At 44.0% G+C, this 23,220-nt stretch overlaps 1 protein-coding gene across 1 annotated transcript in view; it reads right to left on the bottom strand.

Moving 5' to 3' along the window:
• The window catches only part of MYO18B (myosin XVIIIB), a 352,079-nt gene that overhangs the window by 125,743 nt on the left and 203,116 nt on the right, over positions 1-23,220 (bottom strand). The window contains exons 32-33 of the mRNA XM_027862330.1: positions 22,874-22,978; positions 14,964-15,116 (exon numbers count right to left, since the gene is read on the bottom strand). Coding sequence (XP_027718131.1) covers positions 14,964-15,116; positions 22,874-22,978 — 258 coding nt within the window. The remainder of the gene's footprint in view (positions 1-14,963; positions 15,117-22,873; positions 22,979-23,220) is intronic.

Here is a 23,220-nt window from a genome sequence, read left to right as displayed (position 1 = left end):
AAATTGCAGAAATGTTACATCTTAAATAAATGTGCATCTACACCATTGTTACCCTTTTAGTAGGTGTGAAGAAGCTCTTCAGTCAAGCTTGATAGAATTAGATGGCCCTTGAAAAAGTGAAAATTAACACTCTAGGGAGTGAGTCAAAGTAGGAGCCAGTTCTGAAGAAGGTATACTCTGGCAGCTGAGAAGAAAGCCAGCTCTGAGGAGTATGAGCTCTGGCAGTCAAGAAGAGAGCCAACTCTGAAGAATATGAACTCTGGCAGTCGAGAAGAGAGAGAGCTATAAAAGAAGAGACCAGCTTTTGAGGGGGAATTGCTCCTCCTTTCTTGGGATACAGACAGAATTGCTCTCAACTCTCCCCCAACATCTTTTTTCAGCAGAGTCACTCACCCAGAAGGAGACACATGTCTATGAGTTGAGATTCAAACCCAGATCTTCTTGACCCCACATCAAACATTCTGTACATCAGGCTATGCTACCTGTTGGCCTCATATATTTATGATTATTCCTAGAAGGTGACTTCAAGATCTATTACAATCCTATCATTTTAATGATGAGAAAAAATGAGGACCAGAGAAATGGCAAGACTTGCCTAGGGCCACAAGGTAAGTTAGCAGCAGGACCAGGATTTGAACCTGTCTCTCCTGGTGCCTAAAGCAAAGGCCTATCCCTAATCTCACTGCTTCTTTTGGTGGTTAATAGTATTTTCCTTGTGTACTTTATGGAGTTATTGTAGTGGGTAAAAGCAGTGTAACTAGATAAAAATACACTGAAGTTATAAGACCTGGGTGGAAGTCTCAGATCTTCATCTCACAAGCTGTTTGATCCCAAGCAAGTCAGTTTATTTCTCTGGGCCACAGTTTCTTCTTCTAAAAAATGTGCATAAACTCAAAAGCTTATGGAAGTGATTGTTGATAACTCAAAATAAATTAATCAAAATTGTGCATAAAAACACCCTCCTGAGAAAATTGGAAAGGTCATAGGACAGGGATTTTTTTAGTGATAATTAAGCCCTTAGAATGCAGAATGTCAGAGCTGGGAGGACCCTAAAAACAGAAAATGTCAGAGCGGGAAAGAATCTGAGAGCATAGAATAGAGGATGTGAATTTATAAATCATAAAACTCTATAAAAATGTGAGCTGTTATTATCCTCAAGTAGCAGAACGGATGCGAATGTGTCTTTTAAGGTGTTGAGTGCTATACAAATATAAGCAATCATTATTGTCCATTATTGCTAATAATCACAATCATACATGATTGTCCAAAGTTCATTTGTCTCCCTCGATTGCAGGGGGCTGGGCAGTCTTCCTGTCTTCTCATGAGAGAAGGGAGAAGTGGGTTTTCCACCCCTGTCCTGCCTCTCAGCCCCAGCCCTGTTTATCTTCAGGAGACAATGGAAATGTCCATTTCTGGGTAATGGGGAAGAGAACATTTGAAAAAAAAGGAGTCATGATACCCATCCTTTTTTTTTCCTTTTTAACTAAATGCGGGTTCTCTTCATGGCTTATGACACAGAGGATAAAGAGGCCTTTAGGTGAACTAACATTGAATCGATTCAAGGCACCTAATCATTCTTTTCTTGTCTCCAATTCCCCAAGGGGTTCAGGGGTTCCTAGTGGTGACAGGAGCTACCCAAGCACCTGTCCAGGCCTCTCACAAGGGTCATATGCCTGGATCTCACTGTGATTTATTTTTCTTTTTATAAAAAGAAAAGGAAGAGGATATGCCAAACCATGCCAATTATGAACTCAAGGGAAAAGGAAAAAATCAGCTAAACCTTGTCATTCTCTTTGGTATTTATGTGGGGAACAGAGATATTAACCACCTTGGGGATTTTAAAAGATGCCATAGGGCCAAAAGGACCCATGGGGGAGAGGAAATGAGTGGGGAGAGACATCCCAAAGGGAAATGACAACTGTATCCAAAGTCCTAAGTGGAAAGGACAGCCTGTGGCACCGAGGAGATGCCAGGCAAGGCTCAGCAACCTCTCAGCCATTGAACCTCAGACTTAGGAGACCTCAGAGGCTATCTGGTTTAACTCCACCCAACTGAACCAGAATCCCCAGAAGGCACCTCCATGAGAGGTATTGTGAGAATCAATTGAAATAATGCTTTGAAAGCACTCTGCAAAGAGTAAAGCCCTGTGTAAACCAATCTACAAGCATATATTAAGTGGCTACTGTGTGATTTCCTCTGTGCTGGGCACCAAAAACCCCAAAACACATTTCATATATAAATAGGAGTCATTATAATAATGACTATTGTCATTATCAAATCCTTGATGGACCATGACAGATGATAATAATCCTGAATTAGCTGTGGAACCTCAGACAGATCACATAACCTCAACTAAACTCTAAGGATCAGTCCTTGAAGATATATAACACAGAGGTGTTTGAGGACAAAAATGGCCAAAAAGGTATTTTGCAGAAGTATTATTACATGATTCTAATTTCATAATAGTCACAGGACCACAAGATGAGAAAATAAGTGAGTCCCACAGGTGGAGTATAAATCATTTCAGGCTTTAAAGGAAACCCTGTTTTTATTCATTTCTCTCTAGGGGAATAGGACTGACTCAATCAGTTGCTGAGAATGCTTTCTCTGCCTATCATTGTCTTGTGACACAGAGAGGGACCTTGCTCTTTTGGGACAATGGTGGTAGCCCTTACAACGCCCTGTCACCTCTTTGCTGGAAGTACTTGGAATTTGAAATGCTGGCCCTGAGGAAGCCTTTGATTCATGCAGTTGGCTTGGGCACAGCTAGAATAGCCATCAGTGGACTCCTTGGGCCTGCAGGCATCTGAAAGAGCAAAAGATGACCTTGACCACCTTCCCTGATGTCTTTTCTGGCTCAGCTTCCCTAGGGATCTGAGATCCGAAACCCATCATTCATCCCAGCTCTGACACTCACACTACCTTCCTACTAACGTGAGCCTAGGCAAATCTATTTACCTTCCCAGAATTCAGTTTCCTCATCTTTAAAAAGAGAGGTTTGGACCAGATGGTATCTGAGATCACTTCCTAGATGTATGCTCACAGTTAGAAGGGACCTACGAGGCCATACAACTTCTTCAGTTTAAAAATTAGGGAAAATGAGGCCAGAGTCACAGAGGTAATAAGTATCTGAGGTAAGATTTGAGCCCAGGTCTTCCTGACTCCAAGTCCAGTAACTTCTTCCCTACCTCATGGGGATGCAGGGGTGGTAAGAGGGCCAAGAGGCAGCCTGGTCACTACTAGGTATCTGTATACCTAGCCTAAGAAAAGAATATCCACCATAGCAGATCCAACAGGTGGTCTTCCAGTTTTTGCTGAAAGACTTCCAGCAATGGGGAGCTCACTACTTCCTGAGGCACACCATTCCATTTTGGGGTAGCCATATCACTAAACCTAGCGTTGGAAGGGACCTGAGAGATCACGGCATCCTTGAGGACCTCCAGCAATTACTAATAGGGAATTGAAAATCCAAGATAAGCAAGGATGTAGGAAGAGATCCATCAGCTTCTGGGGATGAATTGAAGTTATCAGACCCAAAAGGAATTGCATAGGGGTTACTGAAAAAAAAAGCCAGATATGTGATGGTTGAACAACTGGGAGTGATCTTTGAAAGCCTGTCAAGAATGGATGGAAGGCAACAGGCCAGTCTCAATTCCCCACCGCCACCCCCAGAAACGAGTGGAGTCTGAAGCCTTATCCAGCAAGTTTGACTTTGATGCCTGACAAAAATTCAAGAATGTATTATTAAAGGAAGTAGACATCATGAAGAGTCAACATGGCTTCATCAATAGCAAGTCAAGGCAGACTAACCTTACTCCCTTGTTTGTCAGGGTGACTAATTTGGTAGATGAGGACAATGCAGTATACATAATTTAGCTAGATTTTTGATAAGCATTTCTCAGAATCTCTCATGGGATTCTTGTGGGGGAAATGGAGAGACGTGGCCCAGACAATACAACAGGTAAGGGTCGTGGGGTATTTTTTAATGACTAGACTAAAGGGGGACTCACTAATGGTTCGATATACATTTGGAAGGAGCCCTCTAAGGGGAGTGTCCAAGGAGCTGTCCTTGGTGCTTTTCTATGTAATTTTTTTTAAAATTAATGGCTTAGACAAATGGCTTATTTTAACATAGATAGTGAGCTTATAAAATGTGCAGGAGACACAAAACCAGGTGGAAGAAATACCTAATCCACTGGATGACAGAGTTAGGATTCACCAAGGTCTCTAGAGCCTAGAACATCGGGCTTCTATGTATCCTCATTACCTAGCACAGTGACTTGTACAAAGCAGGGGCTTAATGAAGTCTTTTTTATATTAATGCATCTAATAAAATGAACTTTGATGGAAACAAATGTTGTGTTACATTAAATTAAAAAAAAACAATGCTGCAAGTTAAGAGATGGGGAGGAGTGGATGCAGAAATTCAATAGACAAAGATCTGGCAACCTCAGGGGACCTTCAACATGTCAACCACAGAATGTAGCAATACGGGGGAAAATACCATATGCTCTTTGTCTACAATAAGAGAGGTGTAACATCTAGGAGTGGAAAGGTGAAAATCTCTAGAAGCACAGAAGAGAGTTAGTGAGAACACATCAATCTTGGATAAGTAACATCTGTTTCCTCAACTCTAGAACTGGAAAAAAAGCACCTGCCCTCCCCACTTTATAGGGTTGTTTCAAAGATCAAATGAGATAAATGGTTGTTAGTTCTTAATAAAGGCTTAGTGATGTATTGCTCAATAAATTAGTGGGAAAGTGCTCTGTAACCATGACCCATTGTAGAAATGGGAGCTGGTGTGATTGTTATTGTTATCTATGTCCACTCATCCCTCTTTTTTCCCTCCCCCCATCCTCTTCCAGTTTGAACCTTGATGCCACAAGAGGGAACACCACTACTTTACCCCATTGCCAACAAGGATATTTATGGTGACCCCACTTGTCCAGCTCCCAACATCTGAGCCCAGATTCCCATGGTTCACTGAAATCTACAATGTCAAGGCATCCAGGGGAAAGATCAGATAATGTTAGAGCTGACAGAAAACTTTGAATGGAAACTTTTAGACTTGGGTGAGACACAACGTGAGAGGTGGGAGAGGCCTTAGAACAGGGGATGTCAGAGCTGGGAGGGACCTTAGAACTGGGAATGTCAGGGCTGGGAAGGGCCTTAGAACAGGGGATGTCAGAGCTGGGAAGGGCCTTAGAACAGGGGATGTCAGAGCTGGGAGGGGCCTTAGAACTGGGAATGTCAGAGCTGGGAAGGGCCTTAGAACTGGGAATGTCAGAGCTGGGAAGGGCCTTAGAACAGGGGATGTCAGAGCTGGGAGGGGCCTTAGAATAGAGAACGTCAGAGCTGGGAGGGGCCTTAGAACAAGGAATGTCAGAGCTGGAGGGGCCTTAGAATAGAGAACACCAGGATTGGGAGGGACCTCGGAACAGAGAAAGTCAGAACTGGAGAGGGACCTTAGAACAGAGAACGTCAGGGCTGGGAGAGAGCTTAGAAACCATTCAATTCAACTCCTCATTTTACAGACTATTAAGTTGAGACTCAAAGAATAGAGAATAGCATTGCCTCTTTGATGGTTAAGAGGGTCACTTGACAAATCAGCCTTGCCACTGCCTCACTGAGTTTGCACAAAAGTATTTGCCCTTCTGTTCCCTTTCCCTAACCAATCAATCAGGAAGATTAGTGCAGAGCACCTACCACACCCATGACCCTGGGCTTAGGCATATTGTTTCTAGTCTGAGCACTACAAGGCAAAAAAAAAGAATTAGATGTTTGATGCATTTCAATTTGAATTAAAAAAATAAGACCTAGAAAGGCTGCTGGATTTGGAGTAAAGAGGCCTGGGTTCTAACCTTGCCTGTACTTCTTGTGTGGCTTTATCAGTTCACTTGCCCTTTCTTTCAAAGCCTCAGTTCCCTTACCTGGGAAATAATGAGATATTGACCTCAATTACTCAAATGGATTAAATTCAACAAATATTTGTTAAATATCTATTGTTAAATACCATCTGCTAAGCTCTGGGGATGCAAGGTTGGAGATCAGAAGACTCAGGGAGAACAAAAACCAAACTATCCCTGACCTCAAGGGGCTTGCCTTTGCTGGGAGACTCAGAACAGTCACCGGTCAATAGATACAGCCTAAGTGGAAGAGATAGAGTCCTAATGGCTAGGCATAGCTGGGGGGGCCTCCTGTAGGAGACAGTGCCTGAGCTGAGATTCAAAAGGAGTTAAGCATTCTAAGAATTGGAGGTGAGGAGACATTCCAGGCAGGGGACAGGGCTTGTGTCAAGGCAAAAACTAGAGAGGGAAGGTGGTTTGGAAAATAGCAAAGGAGCAATACTTTAGAACTATCACTATGGCAATGGTGTAGATTGGAGAGGGGGCAATTTGACCTAGGGAGAGCAATAAGGTGGTGTTCGAAACTAATGTTCTGACCACTGCACCATACTGCCCCCAAGATTCAGAGATGGAAAGGACCTAAGAAATACTTGACTCCATCCTCTCACCCCATCCCCTGTTTTATTGTGGAGTACAATAAGGCTCAGAAAGGGAAAGACACTCACCTGCAATTTAACACCTGGTTCCAAAACCAATTCAGGTACCACCCATGCCTTACCACCCACCAGTGCGGGCAGGGATTAGAGTCAGGACCCAGGGTAAACTTAACCTCCCCAATAGGCCTGCCATGGTTTAGAGCTGAGCTCTTGGGGCCAAGAAGGGAGAAAAACAGTTTCTGGAGACTTTGGCAGGGCCAGGCAGCTTGTGATGGGTCAATACAAAATGAACAAAGGGACATTTTCCATTTTCTGGGTCAGAGGAAAGTGGAAAATTGGCAAATTGCTCTACCACAGAGATCACCTTCCATCCTCCCCTCCCAGCCAGGTGCCAACATCTGCTCCTCACAGATGTTATTTATGCAAAACCATTATCTCAATTATATATGGATGTTGTTGGAATTGCTTATGTCTCTGGATTAGTTCATTTCCAGTGGAGACATTCAACATGGATTAATTACTAATTGGCTCCTAATGAACAGGTGTCATTAAATCAAGGCGAAACTTCTCCTTTGTTTCCCTAGTCTGTGTGTTCTCAAGAAGTTAAGTAAATAGTACTCATGGGATTACAGAATGTCAGAGGTGAGCAGGGCCTTAGAACAGGGGATGTCAGGGCTGGGAGGGGCCTTGGAACAGGGGATGTCAGGACTGGGAGGGGCCTTAGAACAGGGGATGTCAGGGCTGGGAAGGGCCCCCGAACATTAATTGTGCCCAAAGTCACCTGGCAAGTAAGTCATAAAGACAGGATTCAAACCCAGGCCCTGATTCCAAATTCAGCTCCCTTCATGCTGTACTATTCTACCTCTGGTCCAGTGGTTTTTGATGTCTGGTTACTGACACCAGCCAGTGGAGGAATGCCTGAACTGGAATACCTCCTAGCCTATTTTCTCTGCTTTCTTTAGAAGGTTTGGGTTTTTGTTTGTGTGTTTGTTTTCCACAGAGATCATAGGAATCAGAGAGACCAAAAAGCAGGGTCCTGTGCTAAGCACTGGGTTTGAAGTGACCCACCCAAGGTATTTGAACCCAGCACTTTTTCCATTACAAGGCACATTTTCATGGTAATTCAAGTCTTTTGAAACACTTTCCCAACATGGTGCCTATGAGGCAGCGGCGGGAACATTCCCATTTTACAGATGAGGAATCTGATTCTCAGGAGAGTGAAAGGAATGGCTCATCATTAAACAATCAGTATGATTTGGGACCTGGACTCCATCCCAGAGTTAGCCTCACTCTGGCACAGTATATAACAAACATTTATTAAATGCCTACTGTATGTAGAGTGCTAGGTGTTGGGGGAGGCACTAAGTTGATGTAAATACTTGATAAACTGAACTGAACAAAACCTGGGATTCTGAGAGGTGGAGGTGAAGAGGGAGGGAGGGCATTCCGGGCCTCACAGGGTAAGGAATCTGTTCTGAGGATAAAGAGCAGCTCGTTTGGTGGATTCCTGTTGCCTCTCTTTGCAACATCTGCCTCCAACCTACCTGTCCAGACATCTCTAAGCACTCCCCCTCTATACAGTCTAAATTTCAGTTCAATTGGCCTAATTGTTGCTCCTCATCTCCTGCTTGTGTACCTTTGCCCAAGCTGTGCCCCCTGCCTAGAATGTCCCCCCTCCTCAGTTCCACCTCTTAAAATCCCAAGCCTCATTTAAGGCTCAGCTCACAGATTATCCCCCACCCCACTCCAAATTGACCCCCTCTCCCTCCTCAAATTATCTATGTGACTCTGGGCAAGTCACTTAACCTCTCAGACTCAGTTTCCTCAGCTTCAAAATGGGAATAATATTAGTATCTACTTCACAGGGGCATTGTAAGGATGAAATAATATATGCAGAGGGTATTGCAAATCATAAAGCACTAGATAAATATTATCATTGCTAATTTGCACACATGTTTGATTCCCCCAACCAGAAGGGAAAATGTTTCTTTTGTCTTTGAATCCCCAGCAGCCTACACAATGCTGGGCAGTAGAGTAGAATTGAAATGTGTTTCCCAAGGCTCAGTCCATCCTTAGTGATCACACCCTGGCCCAGGAAAGAGAAGGATTTTCTCTTTTGGACTCGACTAAGATCCCAGGTGAGGGAGAAAAAAAAACCCCACAAATGCTGTTCCCAGTATGGGGAGTCCCTGCTTTATTCAATTCCCACCACCCCTGGAAACCAGGATACATGTGCTTGGCAGCAGGAGCAAACTGTCTCCTGACCCCTCCTCCACCAGCTATTTCCATGACGACCAAAGCCCAAAGCAAAGGCTTAAGATTCCCTTTGATGGTCACCAGAGGAGGAGAAGTCCCCTCAGGTCCAGAGTCCTGAGCAGGGAGCTCTATTTGCACTCCAGTCACTTTCATAAAGCACCAGGATTCCCTGGGAGCAGGATTTTGAACCATGTGTGTCTGCCTCTGAATGATGCCTCCAAAATACAGCCTTTTCTTTTTGCGAGTCTTCTCTTGGGGAGAGAAGGACGGGTACAGTGATCAGTATCTGGAATCAGGCAATTTGGGATGGTAAACCCAGCTCTGCTAAGTCCTACCTGCGGGGTGATCCAATGACTCACTTTCTCAGTCTGGGCCTCAGTCTCTTCCTTTATAAAATGGGCAGGGGACAGAGGTAGGGCTAGATGGCCACTAATGTCCCTATGAGTCTGTAAGGGAAAAGAGCAATCCCTGAGGAGGGCCCCGCCATCAGTGTAATGTAATGAATGCTAATTTGGGGCATTAAAATATCTGGATTTGAATTCTGCTGATGCTACAACCCAGGTGTGGGACTTTGAATGCCATTTATGTCCATTCTCTGAACCTCAGTTTCTTCAACTATAAAATGAGATTAGCCCAGATGATATGGAAGAACCCTTCTAGCAATTAACCATAGGGGGTCCCCAGCTAGCAATACAGTAAAAAAGAGCGCCAGAAGGGGAGTCCAAGGATGTGGGTTCATATTCTGGTATCATAGAGGATAATTTCAGGCCTGGAGTCAGGAAAACCTGAGTTCAAATTCAGCCTCAGACACTAGCTGTATGACCTTCAGCAAGTTAATTACCTGCTGCCTGCCTCAGTTTCTCATCTGTAAAATGGCGATAATAATAGCACCTACCTCCTAGGGTTGTTGTGACGATCAAATGTAAAGTGCCTGGCATATGGGAGGCACAATATAAATGTTCGCTATTACTATTATTATTATTATTATTATTATTATCATCATCATTATCATTACCTCAGTAGATAGAGCACTGGTCTTGGAATCAGGAAGATTTATCTCCATGAGTTCAAATCCAGCTTGAGATAGCTACTACTAGTAGTTGTGTGACCCTAGGCAAGTCACGTCACACTGTTTGCCTCAGTTTCCTCATTTGCAAAATGAACTAGAGAAGGAAATGGCAAACCGCTCTAGTATCTTTGCCAAGAAAGCCCCAGATGGGGTCATGGAGAGTCAGACACAACTGAAAAATGATTTAACAACAACAAAAATGCCTCTCAGACATCTTGAACCGAACATCTGGTAGAAATCTTAAACTCGATAGGTCAAAACCAGAACTCTTTCCTCCTTAAACCCTCCTCACCTCCTACTTGCCCTATTATTGTCGAGGGCACCACCATCCTCCCAGTGCCCCAGGCCACACGATCTCAGAGTCAACCTGGACTCCTCACCATCTCTCACCCCCCCATATCCAATATGGTGCCAAGGCCTGTCAATTTCACCTCTGCATTATCTCTCATCAGTTTCACCTCTGCAGCTTCTCTTGTCAGTTTCACCTTCCTTGCATTATCTCTCATCAGTTTCACCTCTGCAGCATCTCTTGTCAGTTTCACCCCCCCCTTGCATTATCTCTCATCAGTTTCACCTCTGCAGTATATCTCATCAGTTTCACCTCTGCAGCATCTCTTGAACTGCCCCCTCCTCTCCTCTGACCCCGTTAGCCCTCTGGTGCAGACCCTCAACGCCTCACACTCAGACTATTACAATAGCTGCTGGGGGTGTGTGCCTGCCTCAGGTCTCTCTCCCTACTCCAGTCCATCCTCCATTCAGTCACTGAAGTGATTTTCTAAAAGTGCAGGTCCAATCATGTCACCCCCTACTCCCCTCCAGCCCCCTCATTTTACAGGTGAGACAACTAAGGCCAGGGCAGTGAAATGAACTCACTCTGGGTGACCCAGTAAATAAGCATGTGAGGCAGTATTTAAATCCAGAAAGCAGCAGGGCCTGGATTCAAGCCAAAGGTCCTCAGACCTCAAATACGGAGCTCTTTGCCCTCCCTCCAATTCTAGACAAGCAGTCCTGTTTGTTTCTTGATGCAATCCACCACATCTGCCTTACTGCAGGGGGAGAGATGCTTCGGCCACTGCAGGCAGATCAGCCTGCTTACTCTCTCTCTCTCTATTTAATTATTAATTAGACCCCTGATGAACCAGTGCTCATTAGAGCTGGGCAGTGATGGATGTAGCTTCCAGGGCTGGCTACATCCTGGGGCTATATGCAGAAGCAGCTTGGCCCTGACAGGCCTGTACCCAAGGGGGCTGGTAATATTCTCAACCAGAGGAGGGGAGACAGCCCCTGTACCAGTGATGGGCATGAAAGGCACGAGGAAGAGGAGAGGGGGATATAGAATAAGAGGAAAGCAGAAACTGGGTGAGGAGGAGGAGGAGGAGGAGGAGGGGGAGGATCACAGTTACCTCCACTGTAAAATGAGGGAGACAAGCTCCAGGGTCCCTGCTAGTCTCAGGTTGATGATTCCATGAGTAAGAAGAGACCTTAGGTGATGACCAGATTTGAAGTTATTTAATGCTGAAAGATTTGCAAAGCATTTCCTCCAAACATGACCTCTGAAGCCATCTAGTCCAAACCCTAATTTTAAACCAGAAGACACTGAGGCTGAGGCAGGGCAGAAGATTCTGAGCTGAGCTGAAAGGGAATTTGATATAACTCCCCTAATTTTACAGATGAGCAAACTGAGGAACAGAAATTTGAAATGGCTCATTCAAGGTCACGCAGTGGTAGAGCCTAAGTCCTCTGACTCCAAACCCACCACTCTTTCCATCACACCACGATTCAAGGAGAAGATGGAGAAAAGGAAGGAGAAGGAGAAGAAGGATATGGAAGGACAAGAGAAGAAGGAGAAAAGAGGAACAAGAGAGGGAGGAGGAAAGGGAAGAGAAGGTAGTAATGGGGAAGAGGAAGGGGCTAAGGGGGCAGAGAGAGGAATAGGAAATGAAGAAGAAGAGGAGAGGATAGAATTTTCTATGTCTCTAAATATGCCAGGCCAAAAGCTCCCTGGAGCCAGTTGGTTGAGCTAATGGGTAAGACAGAAGGGCCACAAAGAGATGGCGGTTATCCCATTAAAGTGAGAGGAGAGCCGAAAAACAAAAGTAGATGCTCCCAGGCAGTGCACAAAGCCCAGAACACGTGGAAGGAATCAAGAGGAATCAACAAGAGGCTGGAGAAGGGGAGACTAAAAAGGAGAGAAGAGAAAGGACAAATTAAGCTGAACGTGTTCTAGTGTGACTTCATGGGGGCTGGGAGCTGCCAGGGAGCAAACTGCTACCAGCGGAGGCCAACTCTTGCTCTGCAATCTAAAGCCCAGTTCCCTGGAATGCCCAGGGTCCCACAGCCATTATGTGTCAGGGGCAGAACTGGAATCTTTCATATAATTATGTTAATTTAATTAAAGAGACAACTTTAATGCCTGTATGTGTGGGGAAGATGAATTTATGAACCAAGCCTACCAGGCTCCATGGGTCCATAGAACATTAAACTCAGTCCCAGGCTGGGGAAGTGACTTATCCAAGGTCACATAGGCAGCAAAGAGCAGACAGAATTCAAATCTTGGTCCTCTGACTCTGAATCTAGTCATCTGTAAGTGAGGCAATGGGGAAAGCCCCAGGCCTGGAGTTAGAGGACCTGGTTTGAATCCCAAATCAGCTTCTTGCTTCCTACCTGGGTGACTCCAGGCAAATGAGTAGACTGTAATAAGTGACCTCCAAGATCTCTTCTACCTCACAATCTATGATTCCTGGAGGATCCTGAGTTACACGGTCGATGTTTCACTCTGACGTTCTTCATGGCTTAGATCAGCATGCCAACAACCAATCGACAGGAACCAGTTCTAAATTTCACAGCATCCCGTCTCATCAACCACCAATTGTGCCGCCTGCCTCGGAGCACAATTCATCCCAGAGTTTCTGAGGACTGTCTTTGGCTCACAGGAGCTTGGAATTGGAAGAGAGCTGAGTCTAATCATCCACGCTATTGTTGAATTCACTCTGCAACCCAGATTTCTTGTCATGTTCCCATGATGGGGAACTGGACTCCTTGACAAGATCTTCTATTCCATTTCAGATAACTCAAATTGTTAGGAAGGTTTTTATTTCCCCTCTCTTACACTAAGCCACCTCATTCAAACTCAGCTCAACATTGGGTGGGCTCCCTGTGAGGAATCTATAGGAGGACATAGACAAGAGTCACCCAGCAAGGGCAGGCTGCAATTTGTATCATCGGAGGGAACATCTTATCAATGAGATCACAGAACCGGGGAAGTATTTGAGTACACTCAGACAAAGCCTGCCCCCACTCTCCAATGACGCAGGTATTTCTCTATTTTTCATCAGCAATTCTGCTTAGCTTGATTCCGCTGAACACCATGCTGCAACCTCCCACCCCCCTTCCCCAGGATCAGCTGATCGCCTGAAGTCTCATCACCATAGAGATTGACTCAGAGTTGCCCCTTAGTTGCCCCTCTCCTTTGATTGGAAGGCTCAAGGGAGGTGATAAATTCCTCCCAAATCTTTCTTTATAGAGGATGCCCAGGTAACTCTCCATATTCCATCAGCAGCTCAGCTTGGTTTCAGCTCCACAGAACATCTTGGCCCCACACCATGGTCTCCCTGGTGAGCCCCTCTCCCACCCCTTTTCTTTTTCTTTTGCATATTGGCAACCAGACAACTGTCTTCTTTTCTCAATGACCAGTGAGGTTAAGTGATTTGCCCAAGGTCATACAGTCAGTGATGGACAAAGGCAGAATTGGAACTCAGGTTCTCAGGTTCTTTTCTCATTAGGTTATAAGCCTCTGTAGTGCAAAGACTCTCTTTTTCTTATTTGTATCCCCAGTGTTTAACACAGTGCCTCGTACATAATAGGCATTTAATAAATGCTTATTTTAGTGAATTGACTTGAACCCATAGAATTTGAGAGTTGGAAGGGACCACAGAGGCCACTCAGTCCAACGTGTCTCTAAAATCCCATTTACGATGGTCTTGATAAGCGATCAGCCCGTGGCTCCTGGTTCTCTCCTCTGGAACCAGACCATATAAATTCAATCCCCCTCTCCTACATGGTAGCCCATCAAGTATTTGAGGATGACAATCATTCCCCAACACCTAAGTCTTCTCCAGGCTGAATATTCCCATTTCCTTGAACTAATTCTTGTGACTATAAATTACAGGATTACAGATGAAGCAGGAGCTCTTTATTTTCAGTCCATAAACTTGTTGGGTTTTGTTTTTAATATCTTGATAACTTCACTAAATAAAGTTGTTTTCCTGTGTAATCCTATGTATTTTATTTTATGCATTTAAAACCATTATTCTGGGAAGAGGTCCAGAGGCTTCACTGAGGAATATGACATAAACAAGTCTAATAACCCCTAATATAGGGATATCAGGGGCCTCAGAAGGCATCTGACCCAACTGTTTTTTTTTTTCCAGATAAGCAAATTGAGGACCATTGAGGTCCAAGGTCAATTGACAAAGGCAGGATTAGAATTCAGATCCCATTGTTCCATACTGCCTCACCATCTTCACTTGGATAACTTCCAGCTCTTGACGCCCAGCAAAATGAGCACAGGACTCCAGATTGGACCAATTAGGGCAGAGGCCTCTCACCTCTCACCTCCAGGTCATCCTGGACCCTTTGCCTCTAGAACATATAGCCCAAGACACCACCTGATGTCTTGGCTGCCACATCACATTGGTGACTCTTTGAGCTGCCACTTGCCTGTGTGACCCTGGGCAGGGTCCTAAAATACCTTGAAGCTCTCTGAGTCTCAGTTTCCTCACTTCTAAAATGGAGGGTTAAACTGTATGACTTGTAATGTCCCTCTCAGCTCTCCACTGATGGTCCCATGATCTCCTATAGTCATTACATTTCCCACATGAATTGCCCTTTTTTGTCCCATCCTACCCCTCTCATACAGTGGATTTTTTAAAACCTTAAGGCATTTCATTGTATTAGATTCAATCTATGACTCTAGCCTGCCAAGACCTTTTTGGATCTGGACTCTACGATCGAATGTTAGCCATTTTCTCCAGCTTTGAATCATCTGCACATTTGATGAGGGTGCCCTCCATGGCTTCATTCGGGTCATTGATGTAAAGGTTGATAAGAAGGGCCCAGAGGCCCAGTATGGCTTACCTTAATGTGAACCTTCTCTAGCTCTTCCTTACTGACTGTCATCTGGGGGTCCTCGACATTTGACAGGAGAAGCTGCACATCAGACAGGAGAGCGTGGGTCCTCCGCAGGTCTCGGCGGAGGCGTTTTTCCACGTCAAAGTCTCGATGACCAATCTGGAGACCAAAGGCATAGAGGTTAGCCTTGAATGGAAGCAAGAGGGACTAGGGGTTCATCACTTAAGCAGAGTCCCTTAATTTGAATGGCACCTTGGCCTATGGTGATCATTCATCTCAGATTCTCAAAACCATTTATTAAAAGGACTACTATGTGCATATAAGGTCCTGGGAATTCAGAGACATGAATGAAACCATGGGAAAAGTGCTGGGTTTGGCATTAGAAGACATTGTTGGAAAGTCCAAGTCTATTCCTTCCTTAGTAGCTGTGTGACTCTGAGCCAGTCACTGAAGTCCTCTGGGCCTCAGTTTGCTCTGAAGGAAAATGAGTGGGTTGTAACAGGGGAGATCCAAGGTCCTTTCTAGCTCTGAATGTAAAATCCTGTGATCCTATATTAATAGTCCTTACCCTCTAGAGGTTTACATTCTACTGGTAGGAGAGATATAATAAGTGTAGAGATACATAATTACAAGATAATTTGAGAAGAAAAAAAAAAAAAGAGAAATATTCTCAAAGGAGAGGCTTCCTGGAGGAAGTAGTATATGAGTGGAGCAATGAAGGAAGGTTTTGAGATGGTATTTTTGGCATGACGGTTGGAGGACTATAATCACTGTTCAAGTGCATGGAGGTTGGCTATGACATGTCACCTGGAAGGGGGAAGGGGAGATGAGCCCACTTGTTGGGGATGTTGTTTAGATTGCTCTTGGCTCCTATTGGCTGCTGCCATCTTTTCCAACTCTGAGGCTGAAGCTCTATTCCATATGACATGAGAGGTGGTGCATGCCCACTCACATGGAACACCCTGGCTCCTGAAAATGAATTGAGGCTATGAATTGAACAAGTCCATTCCTTGGGCTCAGCTGTAGAAATCAGCCCTCTCCAACTGGGCCAACCCAAGAGTACAATTGCCTTTGTCATCAGAAGGTGAAAGACACTAAGGAAAAACCATTAAGCACTGGTTTATAGGGTCAGAGGTGATGAGGTCATGGAATGAATAGGTGGTGCAACAGAGTAAGTGTCAGGAAGACCTGAGTTCAAATCCAGTCTCAGACACTTACTAACTGTATATGACCCTGGGCAAGTCACTTAACCTCTGTCCGCCTCAAGTTTCCTCATCTATGAAATAACAGCACCTATTTCACAGGGTTGCTTTGAGAATAAAATGAAATAAATAATTGCAAAGTGCTTAGCACAATGCATGGCACGTAGTACTAGCTTAATAAATGCTTGTTTCCTTCCTTCTTAGAGTTTCTGAGAGGTCCTCAAGTCCAACCCTCTTCTCTAACAGATAAAGAAACAGAGATCCACTTCTCTAGTTGAATGACTTGCCCAAGGCCATACAAGTATTAAGTCTCAGAGCTGGTATTCGAAGGCAGGTCCTCTGATGCCATGGGGCATTTCATGATCATCAACCCTCCAGACACAGAGTCAGCTAATTCGACATTAACTTCCACATGTGAAGAAAAACATGATTTAAGACTTAGGGTGTGTTTTGTGCATTTAGATATAAGCTTATGATTTTTATTAAAAAAAACAACACTTTAACAGGACTGAAAAAACAATGAGATAAAAACAATTAAATTAATAAAACAGGCTTGCTTTTTCTGTTAAAGCAATGAAAGTTTGTTTGTTTAACAAATTTATTTCTTTCTAAAATTCATTATCTATGCTGCCATGAATCTTGTTTCGTAGCAGGCAGGGTATAATTTCTTCTAACAAAACAAACGCATCAACCTAATTCATTATTAACTTAAGGAAGTTGGGTTTTTTAATTCACTTTGGGAATACAGAGGGATTTTTTTCTTATTTTTCTTTTTTTTAATTTGGAAACACACAGGTTTCTGATTCTATGGAATTCTTTGTCTTTATCATTAGCTCTCCTTTAGGAAGGACTTTTCTGGTTCATGCAAAGCATGTTCCTCCCCACAAACTTGGGAGGAAGGTATGAGTACTAGAAGGTCACAAATGTGAGCCTAGAAAGGAACTCAGAGACCAGATGGTTGAACCCCCTCATTTGACAAAGGTCAGAGGTTAAATGACTTAGGTAACACTGCTAATAAGGGGAAGAATGACAATTCAAATACAAGTTTTCTGGCTCCATATCCCATTCTCTTTTTCCACTATTCTTTTTTTATTATTCTTATTTTAAAGGAGTGTAAACCGAGGCTCCTTAAAATATATACTGTATGCATTCCTTGGATGGAATGCTGGGCTTGGAGTCAGAAAGACTTGAGTTCAAATCCAGCCCCTTCCTAGCCGTGTCACCCTTAGTCACTTAACTTCTCTCTGCCTCAGTTTCCTCATCTGTAAAGTGAGGATAATGATAGCACCTAGCAGGAAGGGTTGTTGGGAGGATCAAATAAGATACTATTTTTAAAGCCCTTAGCGCAGTGCCTGGGACATAACATGCTTATTAAATGCTTGTTCTCTTTCCATTTCTCCTCAAGGTCATAGAGATAATAAATGCCAAAGTGGTGCCTGGAACCTAGATTGTCCATTTACTATGCTGCCATATTGTTTTTGAAGCCCTGAATTCTCTGGACTTCGGTAGGCCCCAGTGACCAATGTGCAGACAGGCTGGTTAATTTGGAAATGAGCTCAATTCTGCAAAGGCAGTTTAACAGACATGGCTGCTTCCTTTCCTGGAAGCAAATCCTGGCCCAAGAGATTTAAGACCTTAGAGTCCTGCAAACCCAGGGCACTGCTATCAACATTCAGTCACTGTAGAAGAAACCTTACAGGGGCTTTGCTAGAGAGATGGCTCACCCCATTCCACATATACGCCACCGTTACCAAGGTTACTGACAAAGACCAACCAGAGGGGGAAGGAGATGAGTGAGAGGATGCTGTGGGGCAGAGGAACCCAGACAGTGGCTTTTCATTATTACTGCCAGGTGCCAGGGCACCTCTACAGTTCAGACAGAGACAGAGCCTGCTTATTAGAGATTGCAACATGGAGGCAGAAGGGGAAGGCGGGCTAAACATTGCCAGATGAGGGCTTTCTTCAGGGAACCGGGGGAGCTGGCTTAAAGGCATCGACATTGGCAACTTAGAGAAGCTAGTGCCCATATTCCTCAGCATCTAAGGAACTGGAGGAGAGCAGAGAGAGCGGGGCAGCAGCCAACCAAGCCGGGGCTTGAAAAGAGGAGTGATGCCAGTGTGCAGGTATCCAAGCAATGAGATCCTTGTGCCTTCCTTCTGTGCAATTCCCCAAGCAAAACAGTCACCTAGCCCTGGGGCTTTCTGTCAATCTGAACTTAAGCCTCTTTGGAAAAGAAACTGACAGGCTTTTTCAACAACCAAAACTCCCAGAAAATAGACAAGACATGTCTAGTTCTTACTTGACTAAAATCTGCTAACAACCCAGAAAGCAATTCACTTCTCCATCATTTTGGGGCTTCACTTTAATGCATTTGAATTCAAAGTAACTCAGTTCAACAAACTCTTATTAAGCACATGCTATGTGCCTGACTCTGCATTAGTTGTTGGGGGGAGGGGTGTGACAAATTCAAAAAGGAAACCATCGGGGCAGCTATGTGGTGCAGTGGATAGAGCACTGGCCCTGGAGTCAGGATGACCTGAGTTCAAATCCAGGCTCAGACACATAACACTTATTAGCTGTGTGACTCTGGGCAAGTCACTTAACCCCAATTGCCTCACCAAAAAAAAAAAAAAAACAGGAAACCATCCTGCCCTTCAGTAGTTTATCTTCTATTCGGTATCTATACCAAGCATGGGACAATCAAGGGAAAAAGCTCTGGATTTGGAGTGAGAGGCCATGGGCACTGGAGAGATTCCAAAGTGATCCCAAGTATACCTCTTTCTCTCTTCCTTTCTTCATCTGTACCAAGGTAGGTCTGAGGGTATGTGGAGCCATGGGATCATAGATTTAAAGTTGGAAAGGTGATCAAAGTCATCTAATCTGATACTCCTCATCTTGCAGAAAACGAAATAGGTTAAGTGACTTATCCAAGGTCACAGTTATTAAGCAGCAGAGCTGAGACTTGAACCCCTGACTTTAAATCTAGCACTCCTGACACTGTGCTTTATTATTCCTCTCAAGGAGTCCCTGGAATGTCCTTTAGTTTAGGGTGGTGCTTCTTAATCTTTTTCATACCATGGACCCCTTTGGCAGTCAGGTGAAACCTTCTCAGAATAATATTTTTAATTAATTGATGGGAATACTAAATCTGTTAGAGGTCAGTGAAAATAAAGATGTGATCCTTTTCCCATCCAAGTTTGCATACTCTTTGAAATCTGTCCATGGTCCATGAAACCCAGGTTGAGAGAAATATATTTCCCATAGCTTAGAGGAACTAGATGGAGGCCTGAATTTCTTTTCTAGATCTGGTGGCCTCTGAAAAAACAGCTGGCCCTGAGTTCCAAGTGGGCTTCTCCACCCTGTCTCTGTCCCTTGACTGCTCTCCAGCAGCTACTTGAAGGATTCCCAACACCTGGGCAGGACATATGAGAAACATACGAGCAGGAGATGTCTAGGACATGGGTCCTTGGGGCTGTCCCTAATAGGAAATACCACAGTCCAGCCAGGATCAATGGGGAAGTTGCCAAGAAGCCAACTGAGAATTAATGGCAGTGGGAAAAGAAAAAAAAGCTATCCAAAAATGGAAAAACTACCTTGGAAGGTAAATGGGTTCATTGTCGTTGAACTTCTTCAGGCAAAGACCACATAACCACTCATTGGGAATGCTGTAGAGGGGGGAGTCTTGTTAAGGTGTGGGTTGGGCCAGTTGGACCATTGCAGTCCCTTTCCAACTAGGAGATTTTGTGATGCTGTGTTTAAGTATGGTAGGAAATGAGAGGCAGCTGCTCTGGCCACAGCCATTGAATATGGAGTGAAGGAGGTGAGGAAATGAAGAGAAATCACGTGAAGAATGTAAGCTCCTTGAGGGCAGAGACTACTTTCAGCCTTTGTAGCTCCCTGCTTAGTATAGTGCCTACAATATAGTAGGTGCTACATAAATGCTTGTTGGATGACTAATAGTAGACTGGGGTCATGAAGTTCCCATCCTTTCCTAAGTCTGTGGCTTTGCTCACCTACCAGCCCCCTTCCTTTCCTAGCTGCCTAGCAAATGTGATCCCTATTCATCTTCCTGTCATACAACTCCTACCTACAGATGAGTAGCACTGATCCTGTGTCTCTCCCAGAATGTTATCAAGAGCTTTCCAGTACTTGCACACAGGATAGTGTGATATAAAGTAATGAGGATCATTTGGAGTCAAGGGAACTAGGCCTTCCCCGTATGTGTGTGACCTAGGGCAAGTCACTTAACCATTTTTGGCCTGAGTTTTTTTTTTCCTCCTAAAAATACTAGATGGCTTGAGAGGCCCCTTCTAGCTCTAAATCTCTGCTCTTATGATTTCAGGATATATGAATTACTTTAACATTAATTTCAGCACCATGGACAGCATGGGATGAGTGATAAGCCCATTATCAGTAGTCTAAAATCCCACTATTGCCCTGGTGTGAAGGACCTGGGCAACACTAGCCCTTAATGGTGGTTAACATCTCCTCCCACCCAGAGATAACTAACAGCCAACAACTGTCACAACCAAAGTCATTGTCACCACTGGTTTTCCTTGATTGGATTAGAAGGGGAAGGGATAGAACCTCATTAGGTTAATGGGAAATAAATGTCATTCTGCAGATTTTCACTTTACGGCAGAAAGATCCAAAATCTGACAAAGCTGGTGAATTATTAGCCAATAAATTTAAATGATGATTAGTGTTGTTTTGTGAAAAGATTGTCAGCCCATACACCATTTAATATTAAGACAAGTAAATTTAATGTGGTTGTTAAGCAACTTTCACTGGAGAGTTTCCAAGCACTTCTCAAGTATAGAAAAGTCTCATAGCTGCCTGGTATTGTTGGGGAGCACTGTGTTCCATCCCCAGGGCCTAGCACATTGCTTAGAATATAGTAGGTGCACAATAAATGATTGTTGGTGGGTTGGTTCCAAAGAAATAGACTTTCCATACAGCTGGAACATACTTTTTAAAGAACAGACTACTCCTTCCATTTCAGACATTTCTAATAGAAATATTTCAAAAAATACTATTGCTAATAGTCATTCAACAAACACTTAATGTTGTTGTCATCATTCAGTCATTTTGGTCATGTCCAACTCTTCATGACCCCATTTGAGGTTGTCTTGACAGAGATACTAGAGTGGTTTGCCATTTCCTTTTCTAGCTCATTTTCCAGATGACGAAACTAAGGCCAACAGGGTGAAATGACTTGCCCAGGATCACACAGCTAGTGTCTGAAGCTGGATTTGAACTCAGGTCTTAATCCTGTTGGCCTTAGTAAGCAAGAGTCAGGATTCACACCTAGGTCTCTGGCTCCTAAGTTGGCTCTTTGTATTCCTCAGAGGCCTGAATACAGAAAGACCTCAGTTGTATCTGTTGAATGGATGTGGGTAGGGATACAAGTGAATGACAATCAACATGACATATTCATTGGTAAGTATACAAGAATAAAAGAAATCCTAGTGAGTGGAGTGCCAGGTGAGTCACTGACAGCTGAGAAAGTCAGTACATCTTCTCAGTGGAATATGTCTCTTGAATGGAGCCTTCAACCAAGTTAGGGGTTTCAGGAGGCCAATGGAGGTAGGGACAGCATTCTGGGGGTGGAGGACAGCCTGGGCAAAAGCTGAAGACTTGAGATAGAATGGCATGTACAAAGATCAGTTAGCTGACCCTTAATCTCCACTTAATTATGAGAGAAGTGATTATTAATAACCAAGGATTTGGGGAGATTCAGATTTCTCCCTTTTTCTTTTATCCTCATTTCAAGACCACAATCTCTGAAACTTGAGATAACCTTCTCTATTCCAGACCCCACCCAGGTGGGGCAGCCACTGTGTTCCACTCAGGTTTGGGTGGAGATCACTTCTTTGAATAGACTGGCCCAAGGCTAGACCAACTAAGAAGTAAATGACATAATCAGAGTTCAGGTCCAGCCCCTCATTGTAATATTCATTCTGTCACTAATTGCTAGCCAATCAGAGTTGATTGCCATCCTGGGGATCGCGCTTCTTCCAAAAGGGCATATAAGCCGGAGCCCTGGGCCACAATTGTCTCTGGTCTAAGAGATGGCCAAATGACCATCCTTTTATTAAAATGCTGGCGTTATTAATAAGATGATTAAATTACTCAGAAATTACATCTCTCAGACTTTTGAAACGTCACAGTTATCTGTAAAATGAGCATGATAACCCCACTCAACAGGCTGTCCTAAGACTCAAAAGAGATGGTGTAATTAAACTGCTTTGCAAACATTAAAGCGGTTTGTTGACTTTATTGAGGGAATTGGGCTAAACACAAAAATCAGGTATTGTTGTTGATGTTGTTATTATTTTAATGAGGGGCCTCATGGAATTGAGGTGGGTTCAAATCCCGACTCTAACAATTCCACCATGACACTGGAGGACAAGTCACTTCACCTTGACTCTGGTAACTCCCTTAGCCTCATCAATTAAACCAGAAGGGCTGCAATCAGTGTTGGTGAAGGAAGTCCCTATAATGGGAGTTCCCCAGCACTGACAAAATTACAGATTTTTTTTTATATTATTGTGATTGCTTACTAAGAGCAAAGGGCATTCAGTCATCCTGGCTCACAGTCAGCAGCCCTCCCAGAGCCGCTCTCCAGGCCTAACCATAAATGTCCTGTCTTCATTTGCTCTCTACAATAGGGAGGGAGCTCCCCAGGACAATGGACGGTTCCCCTTGAGCTACCTGTTCACAAAGTGTCCCAATGAGGGTTTCCAAATCCTGCTTCTCATGGAGGACCATCTTCTTCTCCTCACTTTCCTGTTCCAACTGCATCTCCAGCTGCCGCAGCTGTGCACACAAGGAGAGAACATAAGGCAGGTGAGCAGAGAACATGGGCTCAAACCTTGATTCCTCATACAGTTCTGGACACAAAATAGGTGCTTAATAAATGCTTGTGGGAGGACTGGATGAATACATATATGGATGGGTGGATGAGCCATTTAGACTAGATGATCTCTAAATTGGAAGGAAGGAGGGAGGGAGGGAAGGAAGGAAGGAAGGAAGGAAGGAAGGAAGGAAGGAAGGAAGGA

The sequence above is a fragment of the Vombatus ursinus genome, unplaced genomic scaffold, assembly GCF_900497805.2.
Source record: "Vombatus ursinus unplaced genomic scaffold, bare-nosed wombat genome assembly UNPS02001287.1, whole genome shotgun sequence".
In the NCBI taxonomy this organism is placed as follows: Eukaryota; Metazoa; Chordata; class Mammalia; order Diprotodontia; family Vombatidae; genus Vombatus; species Vombatus ursinus.
Note: the sequence above shows the minus strand (reverse complement) of the source record. Positions and strands in the feature narration are given on the sequence as shown.